We start from the raw sequence: 22,378 nt of genomic DNA on the forward strand, positions 1-22,378 counted from the left end.
CCCTTCTTTCTGCCAATTGATTTATGCCTTCCCTGTCAATGCCTGCCTCTGGCTACAAGTCCTTGCTTTTCTTACAAGAATTACTTGCTTTGGTTTGCATGCATTCTTAACGTTTCGTCTGTTTGATCTATGCTCTCAGCAGTCTCTTGTACACTTACAGCTGTTTTCTAAAAAATATTGGATTTCCTTCACATGGTTGAATCACTTAATACTCATTAGAAGAAGGTCCTTATACAAAAAGCAGAACTGACTTGCAATGCCACCACTTAACTCAGCGAGCAGTGGTCAGGATGACAGAGGCCTCGCTAACCTTTCTTCACCCGACTGCAAATTACACTGTGTTAATGCTACTCTTTGGGATAGATTTGGGAAAGTTATTATGACCTGGTCTTTTTATGTTTGTTTTAGGTTTACTATAATTTACACTGCTGACATTTTTTACCGAACAGCGCACATAAGAAAACAGTTGTATAAAGCTATAAAACTTTGCTAAAAAGGATGAAAATGGCATGCAAGAAGTAAAAGGGTTCATTTCTATCCCAAAACTTTTGACTCTTGCCTTTTTCAGAAGCCTTGTATCAGCAGCAGCATATGGCTGTCTCAAAAGCAGTGTGTAAAAATCTCCCAGACTAAAAGCATTTAGCCATAAATAACGAGAAACACAAGATACATTAAAACACACAATAATCCCATTGTTATGGTCTTAAAGTTTGAAAATTTTTACACCTTCTCTTCGCTTTCAATTTTCCATTTTAAGACCTATTTACTTTATCTATTTAGAAAGCTTCTAGACAGAGACAGAAAACTATGATGTTAGAATATCCAAGCTACTGCAAAGTTAAGAGTGATTTCACTGGGGTTTTTCCTTCCTCTTTTGGACTTCATCAAATACAGTTACAGGAATAACTGATTTTTTTAAAAAAGCTACTATATCTTGTATTGGAAGTGCAACAATGAGACAGTGTTGGACTGCTGAGTAACAAGAATATTTTGAACAGAGAAGCTGCTGAATGTGTAAGCAGGGGATTTGGGTGGTGCCGAAGGACGTGCAACAAATGTACAGAAAATAAGAGCTGGAGAAATTCCAGCGTAAGCACACTCCTAAAGGAAAACATCCTCTGGGCATGGGCTGGGATATATACAGAATGAGCTAATAAAGCATTGTAATTTTTCTAAGTCACTGAAGTCTCATCTGAAATTCTACTGGTACCTCATTTTGCAATATCAGGAGACAGCAATGGGAATTACTGGGAACTTGGAAAAAACTCTCTGCAAAGGAGAGAGTAGGAGTCCTCTACCTCTAAGAAGATCTTAATATTTAAAACAAACCCAACACTAAATGTTTATCAGTCACCTCTAACAGTTCTTTGCTATACACTCATGTTGCCAACGCGTACGTGCCTACTGCTGGTGATACCTATTTGTAAACACATGCAGTAATACGATTCTTTTTTAACCTATTGGTATCTGGAAGTAAGCCCATACCCTTCTACAGCATAGCCCTAGGATGGGAGAAAGAAACATACACTTTTTTCTTAGTACTTCCCAAGCAATGAATTGCAAGTTTGAACAGCACACAGAAGGGCAAGAGGACAGCCCGTGAGCGCACACACTTCTCATCTCCAAGAACAGCTAACAGCTACAGAAAAGCAGCAGGTCTTCTTCCTTGAAGTGCTCCTCCGCATGGAAATGCGCCCTACTAAGCAATCCCTACAGTGCTTGCCCTAGGGGAGTGCTACCTCCTCTGGGAGGGTTTCAGAATAGGCACTTGTATAAAAACTGAAGGACCGCCATCCAATATACAAACTACTCTAACTCCTCAGCAACCGCAAGTTCAACATAAAGGTTAAATAGCCATTAGCACCGGTTTCTAGAAGAAAAACGCTCAGCAAAGAAGTCACAGCTGCTGCTTGAGAACCATCAGCTGCCTCCAGTTTTGCGGTGAACATCACTTACTGATAGAAAGTGATTTCATTTTAACTACTTCATTGCATCTGTGCAATTGTTGTCACCCTCTTTGAGAGTCCCTTGGATGTCTCAGCACACCACAAGATAATATATGTCTTCTAAAAGGACCTTTTATTGTTAGTCTAAAAGCATGCCTGACACTGAAGGTGTGCACAACAGCCTCAATAAATAAGCTGTAGCTTCTCCTCCGTTCCTAACCTCTTTTCACCAAAACCCAGACCATTTACTCTCCACAGATGAAGTAATTTCTAACTTTACAGTTTCTGGCTGTATTGGGCTGCACTGATAGATCTACCTCACCTCCTACAGCAAATCAGTTGCATTGCTCTAGAGGGAAGCCTAGACTAAACCAGCATATATGTCACAGGCAATGATGTGGCAGCCAGAGCCCTGTAGCAAAATATGGGGCAACTGAGACTGACGGCACAAACATTATTATTACTAAGTATGCTCCTAAAGATTAAAGTCAATGTTCTTTCCCTGAAAGCCACACCAAATGAGAGTTTGAGACACTGGGGTGCGAAGCTGACATCAATACACTGAAGATCACTAATTGCAAAAAAGTTCGAATCTCCAAGACAATGGACTCAGATCTTAAAACCAAAATTATCACCTGCTTTATGCTGGAGCCACCAGCATCAGTGCTGTGTCTCGCTTTACTTTGAGCAGCGTCTTAGAGGATCTGACATTACTAGGATCATCCCCAAAGGAATTCACACTCTCTGGATAAGAGAATCTGAAAATTCAAGTTCCTGTTCCAAAGGCTGATCAGACACCTGAAAAAAATCTTGGACCATCATGCTTGTTCACATGGCACAACCTGTCACTTGTCTGTGTTGTCCTAAATGAGTGCTAGGATGGTGCAGAATTCCAGTCCACTGGAATGGATGTAATATGCAAACTATTGTGAACTGCAGGCCACAACTTCAGGGCCATCCAAGGTCCCCAAGCCAGAAGGGAGACAACTATATCTATCATTTTGCACAAGAAGTAAAGATGAAGTAACATCCATTTGCAGACATTGCGTGGGATTTCATAGTTTGTCCTTGCAAAGGTGTTGAACTATGGAAAGTTATGGCTCTCTTATTGAAGCAAGTGACTCTTAAAAGGTTTTCTTTGGGGGCCAAATGATGTTGACAGCTTGCTGTATAAATCTGGCAGGTTGACAGATGCTGTTTCGTGAGAGGAAAATTTTGGTAGATAAATATTGCTTCAATAGGGTAGGACAGAGCCAATGAGTAGACCTCTCCCATACTCTATTACCTGATACTTTAGTGTCGCTCACAAGTCTTTGGCCAAGTCAAGGTGTGAAAACCAAATAAAATCTCTGCCCTTAAAGTACATTTCATTAAGAAATTTACTACTTTGGGAAATCTGGAAGTTTGTAACCAGAAGGCAGTATTGTGGGCTGGTGTAGAGTCAAAATGTCTCTAAAAATTCAGGAAAAAAAGGAAGACATTGAAGAGTAATGTGGTTATACATTGGTACAAGTCCTAATTATTGATATGAAAATATAACTTTCCAAAAGAATATTGCTATTTCAAAAACATAATTATATAGTTTATTTGTTGAAAAGGATATAGCCTACCTTTTCGGTGGTATTGGCACTAGAGAGAAAAGATTAGTCAGAGTAAAGACATTTAACTTGGGATCATGTACTTTCTGTCCAGTCTTCTGCACGTAGATCCACAAGATGACTGTTTTAACAAACCAAACGAGAAGGGTCTAATAAGCACTGCATTAGTAACTGTCACACAAACTGTCCTTCCCGTGTGGTGAAAAGCACGAGTAGGAAACATCTCTGTTTTAGAGGACTCTCTCAGTAGGATGCACAGTGAGGAAGATAGTCATCGTAATACGCCAAAACCCATAGAAGTTAAGTTCCCATTGGCTCAGAGTGCAGATGCCCTTGAAAAGCTAAATTTGAGTCCTCTAAATTTATGGAGGAGGGAGAACTTTCTGTTCTAACCTCACACAAGAGAGAGTGGAAATGTGTAAAAACCAACAGTACCAACCAAATGAGGACAGGGATGCCCTGGAAATAACCAGGAGTGTGTGAAGGAAACGGACAAGGAAACAGAGAGACAGGCGTTGGCAGTACGTTAATTTTGGCACTCTTGCACAGAAAACACCAAGGATGTCTGCAGAAGAGCCCTAATGCTTGCTGGCTGTCTTCCTCGAAGACTGGGCTAAGAGGGGGAAGAAAATGACCAAACATGGACTGCTGCCAAACATTTTGAGAGTCATGTTTTGAGTAGGGATGGCCTCATTTCCTCCTGCTCACAGCCCAAATGTACTCCCTCCAGAAAAAACAGAGCAATGCACCATCAAGACTTGACTTAGGTCTGAAAGCCAGAAATTCCACGCTTGTGATGTGTTTCAGGACAAAGCTTTTATGACCATGATGAAAACCCCTAGAAGATCACCTGCATAAGAAATTACGTATGCAGTTCATGAGAGTAGGAAGAGGCTAATAATAGGTAAAGCCCCAAGTCAGACAAGACTAAATGAAAGAATAGCTCAAAGCGTGACTTCTGTCCCCTTCCAGTAATGCTGTAGGTAATACCTACATGCAAGCACCAAGTACATACAAAAAATAACATCACATGGAGAACATTACATTTCATAATGCTAGGTCAGGACTACGCATGCTCAGTTTAGCACAGGCTAATCATTCATTATTTTATTCTAAGGTGCAAGTTTAATAAAAAGAGAAAAATTCACACTATAACTGAATGGTGAACCTATTGCCAAAATATTACCAAAAGCCATGAATTTAACACAGTTCAAGAGAAATCAAATGACTACATACATGTAACCTAAAAAATATCCTAATGCTTTCAAAAATCAAGATATAACTTATTTTCATTCATCTATTTCTTAGAATGAGAAATTAGCTTAACATTTACAGAGCACTCTTAAGACCAAAATGAGGCCAATGGACACCTTCTATGCAAGATTCTCACACCTTCCCCTGCAGCAGCATTACTGGCTGCTGACAGACCAAGCTGAATACACTTTGGGCACAATTCAGCGTAGTGTGTTTCTAGAAGACAGTCTAGGAGAAGAGAGGAATTCAACACCCTCATGCTGTGCCAATTCTCCTTTTCCAACTTTTCAGAGCAGGGCAAAATTATGCTAGGAGAATCTATCCATCAATCAGCATTACTTTCGAACCAAAGAAGCAACAGCATGCTAAGCTAAGTTTTAGCTTGGTGAAGGTAACAGAGCAGATCAGAATCATGCCAAAGAGTAGAATTACTGGGTGTCATGACATGTCATGGTGTTTGAATTCATTGAAAAGGCTATACAAAAAACAAGACGAAAAGCTGCCTGGAAAGCGTCAACCATTGTCATCTTCACAAGAGACAAAAGTGAAAATGACAAACCAACGTGTATTTCAAAAGTGCTTCATGAGGGGCTGCAAAACAGCCATCATTGACAGGCTTTTGAAGTCAATAAGAGAAAGATTGTCTAAAATTAGAAGAAATGGTACAGCTATGCTAATTCTCTGTCGTAATGTTACAGAGTAACTTGCCACCTGAGCCAGGTTGTTAATACACACAACACACACCGGTGCCTGTTGGAGAATGGAACTCCAACAGGCTACTTTCAAAGAAGCATTTTGCTTTATTTTATGTCTTTATTGCAACACGTTTTGATTTCAGAGACTGCCCTAATGATCAAGCCATTACAAGAGATTGCTTAAAAAACCCCACACTTTCTTTTCTTCACTTCAGATGAAAATTCTGCATAGTTTTCAGAGAAAAAAAATACTAGGAAAAATAACTCTGAAACTATTACTTTATTGTGTCTTTTAATATAATTTTATGTTGCACAATAATCAGTTTTAACTAAATGAAGATACTAAGATAATTAACCATAGTAACAATCAGATCAATAAAGTCTCTAAAAATATATATATCTGTTTTGTCTGGGGGAAAAAAAAAAATCTACATGTGCTGAAGAAAAAAATCTAAGGTGGCAGTTATACTGGTGAAGAAGTTAGGTCAAATGAATCCAGACCTTCTGGTCTCAATCAAGAAAATACCATGTATCCGAGGGCGAGACAGACAGTCACAAAGAAGCACCAGGAACTGAACTTTCGTGGCTCATGTGATCCAGGAGTACGTGACAAGGTTTTGGCCTCCTATAAGCCAAATCTGGTTTCTGAACAGACTTGAATGTCAAAGACATCCAATGGAATTAAGAAAAAGAAAAATCCAGACTCCGATGAAAGCCTCATTAAAAACCACAAAAAAAAATATTATGAAATGTACCACAGGATCAACCTTGTGCTGGCAAACAGACTGCAACTTCTGCCACCAAGGTCTAACATTTTGTAAGTTCTGTCACAGGAAGTAAATATTTCCCTATTCTCTAATTCAATTTCTTTATAAAGAAGTGATGCTATCTTGCAGCTGACAATCTCAATATGTAAACATTACTATGTCAACAAAAAAGAACTCATGCTTGCAGCACTTGCATTCAATACAGTGCATATGAACCACTGTAAATGGAAATACATACAATATATGTAAATAAATACATTGCCTTTGAGGAATACGAGGAAAGGAACTGATCTCAAATTTGTATGTGCCGAGTCAGTCACGCACTTCAGTGAGGAGGCAATCTGGTGTAATATCAGCACCTGCAAACTGAGTAGTTAGTATGATAAATTGTCTTCTGAAAAGTTGGTACTGAAGACTGTTAATAACATTCCAAGTGCTCTCTAAGATTATTAAAAGAGCTAAACCAAAGACGTTTTTAAAATACTTATTAAAAGTCAATTCAAAATGTAATATTGCTTAGACTTGGGGTAAATAAGAGACCTCTAGATATGCTATATCTACTCATTTGTGAAGAAGTAAAACAAGAAAAAAAAAGTTGAAAGAATTATTACAGAAGAAAACTTTTGTGAGAACAGTTTGCTGAACAAGATCTGCTTCTATATGTAAAATAAGGAAAAAAGAAAAATAACTTCAAAGCAAACGCTGACATACTTTTCCTTTTAAGAGACTGCATCTGTATCTTCAATATGCAGCATTGGATTCAATATAGCTGCTTTAAAAATGGTTCCTAGTCAGCTTGACAGCGTGTGACTGCATTGGGAAGTTATTTCAGAGGAACTTTGCCATGCCTGTGTGGCTGAAATAGTTACCAGGGCTTACTCTGTTCGTAGTCTGTTTGAAATGGCTTTTCCTTCTAGGAATGGAAATACATAAACAGTCACCTAACATTTTAACAACATCCAAAGTCTTCAGCATAGCAATACTTGGCAATTTTTCCTCCCCTCTCTGAATGCTGAGTTTACACAAGAACCTTAAACTCCTGGGTGTTCTCTATACAATGTAAAAGGTTGATTCTGGATTCTTAGAGGAAGTTTCCATTGAGCTTTCCCATATTTATTCTTTTTGGATGAATAAAGCAACTGAAAGAACAGTTATATTTCAGAAATCCGTTTATAGATTGTTTCTTGGTAAGTCAGCAAAAGTTGTCATATGTATGTACACGCTCTGTGCAACTGAAGAATTTTTTACTTTAGGAATTTATTTTTAAATGAAGGATAGAATCTGCACCAAAAAGTGACCTAGTAGAGATTGAGATAATGTTCCTAATGACAGCATGATCACTGCAATAAAACCACAACTCCATTACATTCCCAGCATAAGCCTTTAAAGCTTTTATCTGTACAAGTCCAAACTCCTCCTCTGATCTATCCCCTTGAGAAGCCTCTTTCTTCCTTCACCCTCCTCAATGGCTGTGAGGAAGACCAGAGAGACTGGTCTTCTAAATTACGTTTCTGTAACTATGTGGTGTAGGTAGGTGCATGTTACAGATCTGCTATTCAATCTGTACTGTTTATTTCTAGAATAAAGCTCTTATTCATGAAACGGGTGGATTTTAAGCTGAATCTTCAGAGAGAGTAATGCAATCTTGAGTTGAGTTTGGATTTTACAAACAAATGTCAATTATCCAGATGAGCTTCAAACCAGTGAGTCAAGGTACTTTGCAGCTGGTTCTCTTGAGAAATGTTGCTTAAGCAGACAGTCAGCTGGACAGCCATGAATGTTTATTCTATAATTGCAAAATACTGTTTCAGGATGAAAAACATCTCGCCTGAACCACAGTGTCCTTCTATAACTGTAAGCACATCATGTGAGCCCATAGTCTTCTAAAAACATGTGAGTCACAGAAGATGATCTCATTTAATGATCCCATGAGACACCTATTTTTTTAACTCTAAATTAATTTCCATTATTCCTTGCCTGAAGACATACTTGTGAGCCAGTGGCTTCTAACTCACTTCACAACATAAAGAAATAACTGAATATTAAAAAAACCTAATAGATTTAAACTGAATAATAAGACACTGCCTTGCAACTTCCAGTGTGATAAATATGATCTGCAGTAGTTGGGTAATTTTTAACTTATTTACCTATATAAACAAGTCTGTTTCTATTAGGATCTTTGTTTAACTACGAAATATCAAACATTTTCTGAACTGTGGGAAGAGACAGTAATAAAAATATTCTGAAATTAAAAACATTCTAAAAGAAAAAACATTCATTTATCATTAAAGACAGCATTTAGATGAGAGTCAGCATAAACCAGATACACACAGTTGTTACATCTAAGACCTTTTTTTAAGGTATAAGATCATACCTTTTTCCTGAACTGTAACAACCGAAAAATATCAAGTAATAAAACCCATGAGAATGTATAGACTGGACTAAATTTTATATCTTTTACTCCTTTTCTCCTTCTGTATGTTAAATTAAATGGGTTTTTTTTCTTCCCTGTGAGTTCAGCTCACGGAGGGTGCTATTTATGAGGGACACTGGTATATAAAGGTTAATGCTAACAAGTCACAGTCTAGAATATAATTTCACACCAAATTAAAATTGCTTTGCACAGCTAGTTTTGGAAAAATTTAGAAAAGGTTCTTAGAAAAAAAAACAGATCTCTGTAACAGAGCACAGTGGAAGATCACAAAGTATAGGTATTTCTCAAGCAGAAAAGAGTCTGTCAAAGGGGAAACTACAGTCCTTTCCTCCAAGACCTCTAATGAAGACTGGCATCAGCTGGGTGGTGTGGGAAGGACAGCAGGTAGTGAGATAATGTGAACATAACAGTTGGGAAATTTACAGGGAAGAGTAAACATCCGACTTGGTAGATGATATTTTGTTCTTAAGAAAAAAAAAATATTTATGAGATCCTTATTAGGCAGAAGAAGATTGTACATGTTCTTCAGCCATCTTTACTTAAATGAGGCATTATAACACTTATTTGAAAGTAATGAGGCAATTCAGCAGGACTAGAAATAAACCAGACTTTTGTGAGTATCTTATATGTCTCCCCAGACAGTCAGTCACGTATATAAAGCACACATAGTTGGGGAAGCAGCAGACAGATGAATATAGCCACAGCTGACTTCAGTAGCTCCAGAACACAACTGAATACCAAAAGACACATCAGTTCAAACAATTTAATATTGTTTCAAAGATCATTCATTCATTAGCAGCTCAAATGCAGTGAAAAACACAGTATGAAATACCAAATTATGGAATGTCCTATAAAGCTATACATTTTTTAAAGTTAAATGATAAGGGAAAGAAGTTATCTAAGTAGTATAATCTGCCTTGAATTTGCTCATTTTCAGTAAGGAAATTAACACTTCTTTGGAAGAAGGAAATCAGACTTCATTCCAATATTGGTAAATAAAATCATGCTTTTAAGAACATACAAATATGAGGATGCTCAATGAGCACTTGGATTATCACTGTCACTGTTCAGAATAGCTAAATAGATCATCAGAATGGAAGTTCACTATCCATGTGCCAGAATAACAAGCTTTTTAAAGTAGAACAGAGGAAAATCCACAGGGAACACAGAAAGTTAGTACAATGTTATTTATATGCACTCATAGTTTTATATTGCACTCATTTGCCGAGTTGAGGAAGTTCAGCTTGCTATTCCAAAGCCTGCACAATGTATGTATTACTGTTATTATGCCTTGCTTTTGAATGCTTTTTATATCATATTTGAAACTACAAGGAAAATAAAATGTAAGCTTGTGATGGCATACATTAATGATTCAAACAAATCCATAAAGTTTTAAAGTCTACTCAATTCTCATTACAGGAGAGGCTAAAGAGTGGCTTAGTCACAGAGTGGAGAACTCAGTCGTCCTTGTTTTCCAGTATGTCTGTGCTAACTGCATGTCTATAGTGTAATTTGTTTCAAGTTAACTATACAGATCCATAAATTTATTAGTGACAGAGCAATATGAACTAGGATTTTAGTCTTAATATCTAAAGGAGAAAGATTTAGGGCAACTTTCTAAGTCCTCTGCAGATAAAAATTCCACTAAATAATAATAATAAAAAAAAAAAAAAAAGGGCAAAAAATTGAAATGTTTCTTCTCCCCGTCCTAAATCCCAAATCAGTTTTTTCCTTGTGTCTTGAGTGTGCTAAGGATCAGACTGAATAAAGGAGTTCAGGAGCCTGAAAATCTCTAAAGTGGGCTGCTGTTGCAAGCTGTGTTTCACCAGTTGCAGACTGACACTCAGCTGAATAGTTGTCTAATTTAACAAGGTTTTTTCTTCCACAGACACTCCACAGGTCTGGGGAGAAAGTGATAAGTACATGCATGTGCAGAGGTGCTCCTTGTGCAATATCTTATACAGCAGTGGATATCAAAACAAGGGGCAATGAGACCAGCTTAGGGGAAGACTTAATTTCCAGGCACATTTAGCACTTCCTAGAAGGCCAATAAAATCACCATGGTGGTAAACACTGAGGGGAAAAAAGGAGATGACTTCTCTTGCTAGGGGAGGCACCTAAAAGCCACAGATCGTTAAACAGGTTTAAGTAAGCATTCTTGAGGTCTTTTTGAACTTTTTAACGTGTATAGAAGTGGGAATTCTTGTTTTCTGCAGTTGGCCAGATGGTCCTGACTCATTCTGTCAGTCACAAGGCCAAAATGATTTTTACATTAACAACAAAACCTTGAAGCCATAAGTCTTCTCCCTCAAATACCTCCTGCTGAAGAATTTGTGAGCGCTCGTTTGTTCCCTTTAATCTTGCAAGCTTCTTATTTTTGATCAATGCCTTGACTGTAAAACAAACTATTTCTGTTAACAGAGCTATGCACATACAGCTCATTTATCTCTTCCTTTGTCAGAAAATTGTACAGAAGGCTCCAAAGTGTTGTTCCAGTTTGCACTGGAAGGCACTGGTATACACAAGGCTCTCAAACAGCAGCCACCATAAATCTCAAACTCTGTGGACTGATGTTCAAGGGGCAGAGTGAAACAGAAGCATCTATCCTTCTTTCATACCACTTCCTCATCGCTCTATAAATACAGATACTGTCTACAGAATAAAAGCAGTCCAGTAACCAACCCGTGAAACAACAAATTATTAACCAGTGAGACTGGCGCTTTGATGATTACTGATTATTTGTAAGATGTCTGTAGAAACATATATATTGCATCCTTAGTTTGTATACATATTATTCTTATATATGTATGTATAAAATACCTATAATATAAATATTTATATAGGTAAAGGTCTATACTCTTCAGGTTGCTAAGACAAATCTAAGACTAAGGATCCATTCTTCTCTGTCTTGTAACACGCAGCTAGGATTCCAAAAAAAGTCAGTTAATGAGATTAAAAATGTACACGTTTTAATGCAACTAAAACAACGATTTGCCCTCTTAATGCAATACAAATTATTGTTCAATGTAGACCAAAAGTGTAGTTTGAATTATCTCAATTATTGCAGTTTTGGCTTACATTCAGCTATGTTAGAAACCCCCTGCAGAAATCTGCCAAAAGGAAAATAAGATACAATTACTTTTATTGAAGTATAAACTTACATACCTTGGCCTCCGAAATGCTAGACCATATTGTTGGCAAGCCAGTCCCACAGTGGGAGTATAAACAATAGGCATGAACCTTTCAATGTCAGAAGTCAGCACTTTATAGAAAAGCTTTTCATTTCGATCCTGAAGACTCATTAGTAGAATGTATCTGTGGAGAATTGCATATAATTAGACAGACATCCAGTGAACATATAAAGTAAATTCAGAAATACAAAGGTGTTTAGATAATTAAGTAAAGCTGTGTTTGTTCAATAACAGCCTCTTTCTTCTTGAGAGTATTTAAATTCCTCCGTGTCTCAATAGCACAAATGGTTTAGACACAAAGGATAACAAACTGGTTGAGACAGAGAGAAGCTGAAACCATCACGAAGTTGACAACCTCTACATACTCAGGAAGCTAATCCCTCTCAGGTATAAAACACTATGCTGCAATTGAGTTTTTGGTTTGTCAGAACCTAATCCGTACATATCAGTTGTTCCACTTGAAATGAGACCATCATTAAATAGAACTTAAACAAGCTTACTCTCTTGCCCAAGGAAATGAAACGAAAAATGTTAGCTTTTTCTGCTCTTGCCTCAATAGAAATTTCTCTTAAATCCAGACTCATAGTTCAAATAAATACTTCACCTGAATATTGTAGGACAAAGCTTTCAAAAACAAAGCATACACATATGGCCTTTCATCCCTGAAATCTGTGTTTGTAATGAAATCTGCAATGTTTTATCTCCTAATGGAAATAAATTTTTGATTGCATTTGTAAAAGTTTTATACTTATTTAAAAAGAAAACCAATGAGAAAGAAAAAAATGAGACACATGAGAGTGAAAAAAAAGTTCATGCTTAGCTTGATCTGGTTTTGACTACCATCGCTTTAATATTGAATAAATACACTAAAGCGCCAACATCCCAACCAGGAAGCCAAATTTCAATGCTGAGTAAGACAGATTGTATGAGTCTATGAGTGAATTCAAGTTATACTAGTTCACAGAGGTATGACTCTGGTCACTTAGTGAACCCTTAATATTTAGGAATTAAATGATCCTAAACCTCAACTCTCTATTCATTAGTTTTAGTAAGGTTAAGTATTACTTTAAAAATTAAGCAGTCTTCAATACCAATAGGCTTACATAAAAACTTTAACTTAATTTAGGTATACAATTTATGTAGGTTTTTTTTTAATTTACAATGGATTACTACTTACTTATACTCAAAAAGTTTAATATGCCCATCATTTTATTACACAAATGTTGAGGAAATGTACACAGCACATCCATTCCAAAAGCCTGGAGGTTCATGTGTTTAAATATTATTCACATTAACCTTCCTTCAGCATACTTACGCATCACATGCACCAATAAAATCTAATTCATACTTTAGGAAGACACAGATATAGTCTGGTAACTACCTTACAAAGAACAGTTCTGTAAATCTGCATTTGTTTCATTCAAGCTTAACTTGTATATCCCTGTATATAGTTTTGCCTTTGCAATCCGCTCTGTAAACCATTAACAAGCACTATAAGCAAGGCTAGTGCAGCCAGTTTGGCAGCTGGTGACTGTAATGAGGTGACAGAAGTGAGGCAAAACGGTGTCCCTCCCCTTGTGTCACTAAGGGTACTGCAGACCCTAAAGAGATAAAGATCTAGAAACCAAAGAGTTGAAGATGTACTCTGAATACCATCACCATGAGACATCCTGAGCCACCTTCCATCATACACATTAGTTTTGAATGTTCTCCAAGATTAAATTATATCCTGCACTTGTAGTTCTTAAGCTACAAATACACATACAAATTTTCTTACATATTATTACATTTCCCTACTAACCTTTCATTTTCCCAGTATTGCATTATGATATAGCATATCCTTCCATGTCCTTGAATTCTTGGAGCATTTTCTTTATTACAGCCCTTCTCCTGAGGATGATTATCCCAACATTTACCTTGAAATACAAGCTCATTCACATATAGTTGTGGAAACATTTGAAGACATTCATTTTGGTTCCAGAGGATCTTGAAAGTGATGTTAGAGAATACCATGCATACTTTGGCCTGCTCTATACCAGAGACTGCAAGCATTCATGCAGGCTACATCACTATGTTTAGAAGCAGTTGCCAGTATATTTTTTTTTTTTCTATCACTTTCATTTAAAATTAGGTATGGCTGCTTAAGACTGTAAAATGCCTTTTCATCATCCTTTCTTATTACTCAGATCTTGTAAAAGAAATCTTTTGTAAACAAAATTAAAAGTTTAGCAAAAGACTTCCTCTAGGACTTCAAAAAACTATTTGCTAAAACTCTCCATTTCATTTTTACTGTCCTATAGCATTAAATTGGGGGTTTATTTTCTTATTTGCATTTATCATGCCATTTTTATATTCAGGATATGCTAAAGAAATTGCAAAGAAAATAACCGCATACTGCTTATAATAAAATTTTCAAATATTACATACTTGGCCATATCCATATAAGCATAAGAAATATTATTATAAAGTGAAAAATATTTCTAGAGAAGTGCAATTTTGATCAGGAGGCTACTTTTTAGTGGCAGAAATAAAATATCTCTTCTTTTTCAACATAGTAACTTGCTTAGGGGTATCAACTTTCTCAAAATTTCTTTCTTAAGGGGAAAAGCAAAAATGCTTCATCCTCAATGTGGTGTTGGTTATAATGCATTAGACAACAAGTATGCATCTTTTAGCAACATTCAAGTAATCTACATAACTAAAAGCATGAAGTGGTTTTCAGCATTGTGTTTTAAAAAAAGATACATTTAAATTGTAGTATTTAATGGAATCTTTTACTGAAGCCCACATTTAATTGAAAACATAGTGAAAACAAGCAATAAAACACTGAGAACAACCATTTGTGCTATAAAAAGGGGGAAAAATATTATCTGTCCTCAGACAAGGAATCTTGAGTGAAGATTTCAAGGAAGAATTTCAGAGGATGAAAACAAGGCCTGGCAAGTAAAACAGAACGGATTGCCAAGCATTCAAATTTCAGTATGTCACTTCTCCCCCTTGCCTTTACTTCACCTAAGAACTTTTCATGCTAGTCTGCTATTACAGAGAAAATGAAATACAGTAGCAAAAAAAGGATATAACCAAGTATCATCCAAAACCCAAAACTGATATAACTACCAGAAAATTACCAATCATTTCTTAGAATAACTGGCCCTACTATCACTGGTATGCATTTTACAAGGCAAAATGCAATGGTAAAAAAAAAACCCAAACCCGAAGTTTGTTTGCTCTTCTTATCTTGCAAAACATGAGAGCAAATAAAGGAAAGTGGGAGGAAACACTATTATTTTTAACATGTGTGAGATACTTAGCTCCATTACTTTGCATCATCAGTATCTATACAGAAATGCTATTAAAGTCAGAGAACTTTAAGAAAAAAAACAACGTAACACAGCATTCCCAGGAAAAGTGATTTGATGGCACCTCTCCTAATGTTCACACACCCAGTATAACATTTTACCAGTGTGACCCTTTGAAGAAAGAAAAGCCCAGACAGAAGATGTGGCCGTGTCCGGGGCAATGATTTCAGTGTCAATATAGAGCACGACGACAGACAATTAAGAACATACAGGGGAGAAAAAAAAAAATTAAATTACTTGCAGAATCCATTGCAGCTTTTCCAAGTTAAGTTAGAGGAATAGAATTATTTCCTGTTATTGGTTTCCTTTTTGCCAAGCATACCAGGCAATATATTTGCTGCTGTTTCACATTCATTTTGTGTATGAACTCTTGGTATTTCAGAGCACAGCAATTCCACGCTGCAAGTCAGCAAAGGAGTTTCAGCCATGCCAAAACCTGTCATTGCCACGGTACTTAGCTTAACGAATTTACGCACACTCTCTTTCCAATCAAAACCAGGGCAAGCTACAGTCCTGCCAGCGTAAGATGCCGTCATACACAGACTTAATGTTTCATGAGACAATACCCTTCTGTCTAAGGTACTTAACAGCTTCTATCTGTGCAATATTCAAATGCTTGTACTTAATCTTTTGTACGAGCAAAGACTATGCCAGATGCATACTGGAAGAAACGTTCTTTTTCTAGAATTAGTACATTCACATCCAGTAGAAGGCAATAGCTGCATGCTCTTATGCAAGGTTGTCCTTGAGCACCTGCCTGTACAAGGAGCACTTGAGTTTTTCCTTCAAGTTCCAGTTAAAATACACAATGTCTTCTGGCATCCTCCATCAGTGAAGGTATTCAAGGAGTAAACTGTGGTAGGATCACAGTCACTCTTCCCTTCAAAATGCTTTGATACAAGTCTAAGTACAGGAGACCAGAGTTCTCATATTGCCTTGAAAGACTGAGCTCACACACATGTAACGCACATGTTCTCAGAGCCGGATCTCTATTGACATACTCCAATAAGATTGTCAGACACTTGACTTATAAACACAGCTGCAAATCACATTTTGCATGGGCAAGTTTTTGCACACTCAGTCCACACAAGCGTTTTATCTCTGCAAAGGAGCCCAAGATGTCATGGTTGACAGTCTTCAAAGGAAGTATCTTCTGCGTGCAAATGTTACCAAGCCTTTCAATCGGTGGTCTTAAACGTAAACCCGGAGATGTAACACACGAATGATTTTATTTTGCTAAAAACTGGAGAAAAGACCACAGCGATATAATGCCCCACTAATAGAAGAGGAAAATATTTTTTTATCAAAGCATAGCATGACATGAATAGTCAATTTAAGCCTGATGGGTGTTCACACAGAATACAAATATGATTTCTTAAAGAAACAGTTTCATTTGGGGAGGACTTGTGCATTTATATAATTTTAGGTGCTTAAGAGCCATCCTGATTTAATTTACACAAATTTGCATTGATCTAAGATTACCCCTGAAAGCTTATTTCTTAACTGCTATGGACCTGCGTTACAAAACCGTAGACTAGCTGAGGTTGGGAGGGACCTCTGGAGAATGCCTCATCCAATCTCCTGCTCAAAGCAGAGTCAACTCAAGCAGGTTGCCCAGGACCATGTTCAGTCAGGTTTTGATTTTCTCCAAGGTTGGAGACTCCAGCCCAGCTTATCCATTATAAATGGAGCCACACTGTTTATTCAGAGCGTCAGGGGAAGGAGAAGATACAAATACCTGGACGACAAAGGTTATGGTTGAGAAAATACCACTGCCACATGCAACAGAATAAGACTGGGAAATAAACACAGCTTTTAATTTTTTTTCTTATTTTAATTACTAAATTCTTAACTGAAATACTTTGACTAGCGATCCCTTTAGTGAGAAAAAAGCCTAACTTCTAATAATTAAGTCATTTCTATGAACCAAAGACTTCCTAGTTTTCTCAGATGAAGTACGTCACTAAAACCCAATTAACAACAACAAATTTGTACTGCAAAGCTGCACAGTACAATATCACCTTTATACTAAAAAAGGTATTATACTAAAAGCTGGCTTTATGGTATAAAATGACATATATAACATGCATATAACTGTCTTATGCTCAAGACACATGGATGTAATATTGTAATGTTTGCACTTCTGTTTTAAGAATGTCTGGTCACAGGAACAGGAAACAAATGTTTTCCTTACCCAACCATTTATTTGGAAAAGAGAAAATGCAAAAGACTCATAGGTGGAAAATAATTATAGTATTTTTTTTTAATTAATTATATACAGACATTAAGCTTAACAGGACAGATTTGGAAAAAAATTATCTTCTGGAAAACCTTTTATTTGCATTTATTTGTAAAGATATCTATATTTATTTATACTTGTTTATTATATGTGTCTATTGCATGTGTATTAAGTGTACTTCAAAAAAAAATAGTTCCTTTCCTCCACCCCCACCCAAGACAGATTTTTCTTTTCTTTCATTTAACTTGATAAAGCAAGTTTTCTGCAAAGTATTCCCACAATACTCAGAGACAGTTATTTTTATTTGATGATTGCCATTGTGATCAAAACTTCAGTATATGGTGGTTTATTTTGGTTCGCATGGCACAGCTTTCAAACTTTTAATACTCTGTCACTTAAAACTGATCTTATCTTTTTTCCTTCCTGCAGATATTTTTGCATTTTGGTGAAGGGCCACAATTTTTTTGTTAAAAAAGTAAAGAATTAAGATTTAGAAATACTGCTATCTCCTCCTGAACTTCACATTGCTAAACCTGTAACTTTCAATCTGTGATGTTTTGAGAAACACAAGTGGTTCTCTCCTATGACCTGAAGTAGGAACAGAAGTTCTTTGCTAGTTAAGAAACAAATACAACAATGGGGTAAAAGGCCTTTTTTCTTCCTGCTTTTAAGGTACAGGTGAATAGAAATTCCTGCAATTCAGACAGAAACAAACAATTGAAACAGCCTTAAAGTCTTAAATGTCCTGAAACATAGGAAAAAACGAGCTGTATCACGAAAGGAATACTTCAAGGCAGAGTTAAGGAGGAGATGGAGATGAAAGGCCAGAGAACGTTTTCTCCTATGGTAACATCAGTAGTTAAAACAGGGGTCTCCAAGAAATTTTACGCTTTGCTACAGCAGGGACTCAGACTAAAATATTCTAGCTTGGGAAACTACTGCTCTGTGATAACTGATAATGCCCTCCCTGAGAGCACTGGAGGGTAGTTAACCTAGAAAAGATACCACATTCATGAGCTCTTCACTCATGTTCTGTCTCCATAAAAAAAAAAAAAAAAAAAAAAAAGGTTGTGGCAACTTTAAATTACGAAAAAGCCTTGCCACCAACAGACAGGTGCCTAAAAGCCATGTATTACATACAGATAAGAAGACAACCCACAACAGAGAAAAGTGAGGCACAGCAGAAAAAATAAAGGAACAGTGTTTTGTTCTAGGGCCTATATGACACATTTAGGAAAAAACCCACAAAACAACATTTGAGTATTCATAAATTTTTGAAGCCCTCCCCAGGTTTTTTCTTTTAAAAAAACCCAAACACAACAACACTATATTACATATTAATTTTATAATATTTTATAAATTTTATATTTGTTTTAATGCATATGTATCTATATGCATGTAAAGACATTACTGACTTTCAGTTTCACATGAATTCATTTGCTTCTGATGACCTTTGTATCATTTGGTTATTTAAATAATAAGTTCATGCGAACAGCACTGGAATATTACAATTGAAACTTAGGACCTGATTTTTTGAAGAAAGCATTCTAGCAGAAGTATATATTTAGCTTAATGATTCCCAATCATCAACCACTGCAGCTCAAAAAACACCCACAAAATTTCATCTGTATTACCATAAAAAACCCAAGGGACTCAGGCTTTGATAACTAGGATAAAGTTTCATTGCCATGCTTTACCTGTCTAGGTCAGATGTCAGCCTTTCAAAATTCTTCAGAATACTATAAACCTGGGCATCTTGACTAACAAAGCAAGGTGGCAATAATCCATGAATATTCAACTGTTGCCTTTCCTCCAAGGTAAAAGCCATGCCCTGAAAAAATAAAAAATAAAAAACATGTACACATATATATGAGAGATATTCCTTTTAAGAAAATTCTGCAGCAAAGCATAGCACAGGTAAAGTCAGCATCAGAAAAGCTATTTAATATTGAACAGAATTAACAATTATACAACGATTTTGGAAGAAGTTTCTACTGACTCATAAGAGAACAGGCCTGTACAGTACAATGACTCCATCCCAGCACAGAATGAGTTGAGGTCTTCTGACACTGCAAGACTATTACCTGCAAAATTATTAAGTTACAGCTGAAGAAGAGAGCAGCAGTATATTCTCACTCACTCATCTCTTTGGCTATCTTCTAAACACCAAGCATGGATAATGTTCATTTTCAGTGTAAGCATTATGCTTTTAATACCTGGAAATTTTTCAAGATCTTAGTTATGTCAGATGTTCATGTGAATTTTTAACAGAACTCTGTGGTACAATAAAGTCATCGCTATCACGTTATAGTCAAAGAGCTTGGTTCGGCACCTAGTGAAGTCAGACAATAGAAACATGGCCATAGAGAGTTCAGTGCAAACTTATTTTGTTTTTCAAATTCACATTCGTTTACAGTAAGGAAAATCTGTACAGACTTACTGGATTTCTTTATTGCATCCAGAAAAGACATTTAAAACTATTCAGTGTGTTCTGTGGACAATCACAGAATGCTTAACACTTAAATCCAGCTTGTGGATTGGCAGAGACTGCCAGAGACTGCCAAAGAGCTGCTTTTTAATGAGGTCTGTCTGTCTAAAACATATTCAGAAATTACCCAAGCTATTGTGAGAAAGAAGATGCCTTTACAGCAGAAACAGGACCATGGGTTTAGCACACTAGTACCAAGAACTCTGACTGCTGAAGTTTTACTTCGCTGTGGTAACTACAGCCAGGCAGGACTGATGGACAGGATCAGATCTTTGACAGTTTTGGGGGATAAAAAGGAATGTCAGAGGAGTTTCTTCCATGTACGACATATGAAATCTATGCATTTGTTTCACACTATAGCCACTGGTTGGTGGCTCCACAGACACGTTACAGCTCTCCTTTAGCATCACGCCTGCACTGCTTCCACTCCAGAACCGGTACTGGCAGACCTGCAAGTGTCTTTAAGGTCTCTCTTAGGTTAATACCAAAAATGTCTACAATCTTGGCAATATGCTTATCATGTAGCCTAAACATATTCAAAAGTTAATGTACTAGAGATTAGATAGCACTTATTACCCTGCCAAGAAGATACATGTGTGCATGTGTATATACACATATATAAACAAGCCATTAGACAGTTACCTAATATTCCACACCTGTTGTACAACTATCTACAAAATACTTTGTTTCTTATGAAAAAAATATTTGAGAAAACACCTTGGGACACATGAAAGGAAAAAAAAAAAAGGCAATGTAATGTTTCTGCATTTACTCTCCTGTGGAAAGTAAATACTACTAACATACTTTCACAACTACCTCTATAAATATACTTTTAAATTTTCTTTGTTGATGCTGCCATTAGAATTAGCTGGATCAACAAATGATGGGACAAACTGGGTAAAGCAAGAGCACAAATACAAAAGGCATCCTTCAGTGTACATTTGCACTACTCTTGCCTTTTCAAGAGAACAAATTCACAGTCCTTTACACAATGACATTACCGCCTTTCACACAACACCTAGTGTGCATCACTACAGTCTTGCGATACAACATGATAAATTCATACCAGTTAGTTTGATTACCTGGACAGCTGCCACCTTTCCTCCCCCCTCCCCCACCCCACCCAGAAATACTAACCTCACAGGATTTATTCTTACAGAACAAAAATATACTATAAAATCTTCCTGTCTCTTACTACTCTATACTTCTTACATAATTTTAATCTAAATAATTTTCAAGTGGCTATATCATTGTTGCTTGAAAAAAAGTAGGAAAAAAAAAACCCCTAAGGCAACCCCACCAGACTACCTGCACTAAAATGCCATTAATCAAGTTGTTACCCTTAAGTGAAATGATGACCCCCCAAAAAAGGAAAAGAAAAATTTCATAATGAACACTTTACAGAATATCAAACATTTCCAGAACATGCTTCTCCCATACATAGAAATGGAGGGAAACCAAATTTAATAAACATCAATAACTGTTTTGCTATAGTTTTGCATGCACGCAAGATTTCAAAGTCTTTCAAAAGCGTACACAAACCCTGTTTTTGCTTGTCCCTACATGAATTTTCTGTGGCCAGATATGTCAGGAGTGTCTTCAGCTGCTATCACATTCTGAAAGGCCATGGAAGACGGGAGAATCAATGCTCCTCATGAGTTTATTCAAAGTCGATTTCTCTTATCTCCAGTAGACTGGTTTTGGCTTTAAAAAAAAAAACAAAACACATAAAAGCTGCACATAGGTGCTCACATGCACACACACTTCAGCATCAGTTCCAAACAGTTGGACTTTAGGGAGCTGCATAGTTTTACTGGATCTCTCAGTGCTGGTAATGAAGTGGCAATCCAATTATTCTCTGCATCTCTCCTTTCCCCTGTTTCTATTAGTCAAATTTTCTGAAAGAAAAAAAAAGATCAAAAAGTCTGTGTTTTCCTTCACTTTAGGAATAAGATATGGACTTTAATCACTATGATAGGATTTCCCCTCTTATTGGAAAAAATATTTTATTTTAAAACAGACACATGAAAAGCTGATACATCTTGCCAAGTGCCTTTTTAAAAAAAAAAACTTTGTCTTGGAATAGTGTATTTTCCACATATTGCTAAAGGTGCTACAGTAAGTGCTAATTTCTTTTGGGCATTAGTACAGCATCCATTTACACCTCCTATGCTATATATGGTTTTTAAATTCTTTACTTGCATACTCTTCTTTGGCACAGATATAATAAATTTTTCAAATTTCAACGATGGAATGTTAGGTCCTTTTTTCCCCTCAGACACTGTATATGCTCAAAAGAAAAGAATTATCATTAAAACAATTTGCCTGATGATTTAATAAGGCCATTTTATGCAATAAACGTATGCTATTTCACCTGCTTATATATAATAGGAAGAGCTTAACTACA

General features: G+C 36.5%; 1 protein-coding gene across 1 annotated transcript in view; it reads right to left on the reverse strand.

Moving 5' to 3' along the window:
- ME1 (malic enzyme 1) overlaps positions 1-22,378 on the reverse strand; it is a 178,502-nt gene that overhangs the window by 114,995 nt on the left and 41,129 nt on the right. Inside the window, exons 2-3 of the mRNA XM_049818306.1 lie at positions 19,181-19,314; positions 11,860-12,009 (exon numbers count right to left, since the gene is read on the reverse strand). Of these exons, the coding sequence (XP_049674263.1) occupies positions 11,860-12,009; positions 19,181-19,314 (284 nt within the window). The remainder of the gene's footprint in view (positions 1-11,859; positions 12,010-19,180; positions 19,315-22,378) is intronic.

The sequence above is a fragment of the Accipiter gentilis genome, chromosome 15 (assembly GCF_929443795.1).
Source record: "Accipiter gentilis chromosome 15, bAccGen1.1, whole genome shotgun sequence".
NCBI classification, from domain to species: Eukaryota; Metazoa; Chordata; class Aves; order Accipitriformes; family Accipitridae; genus Astur; species Astur gentilis.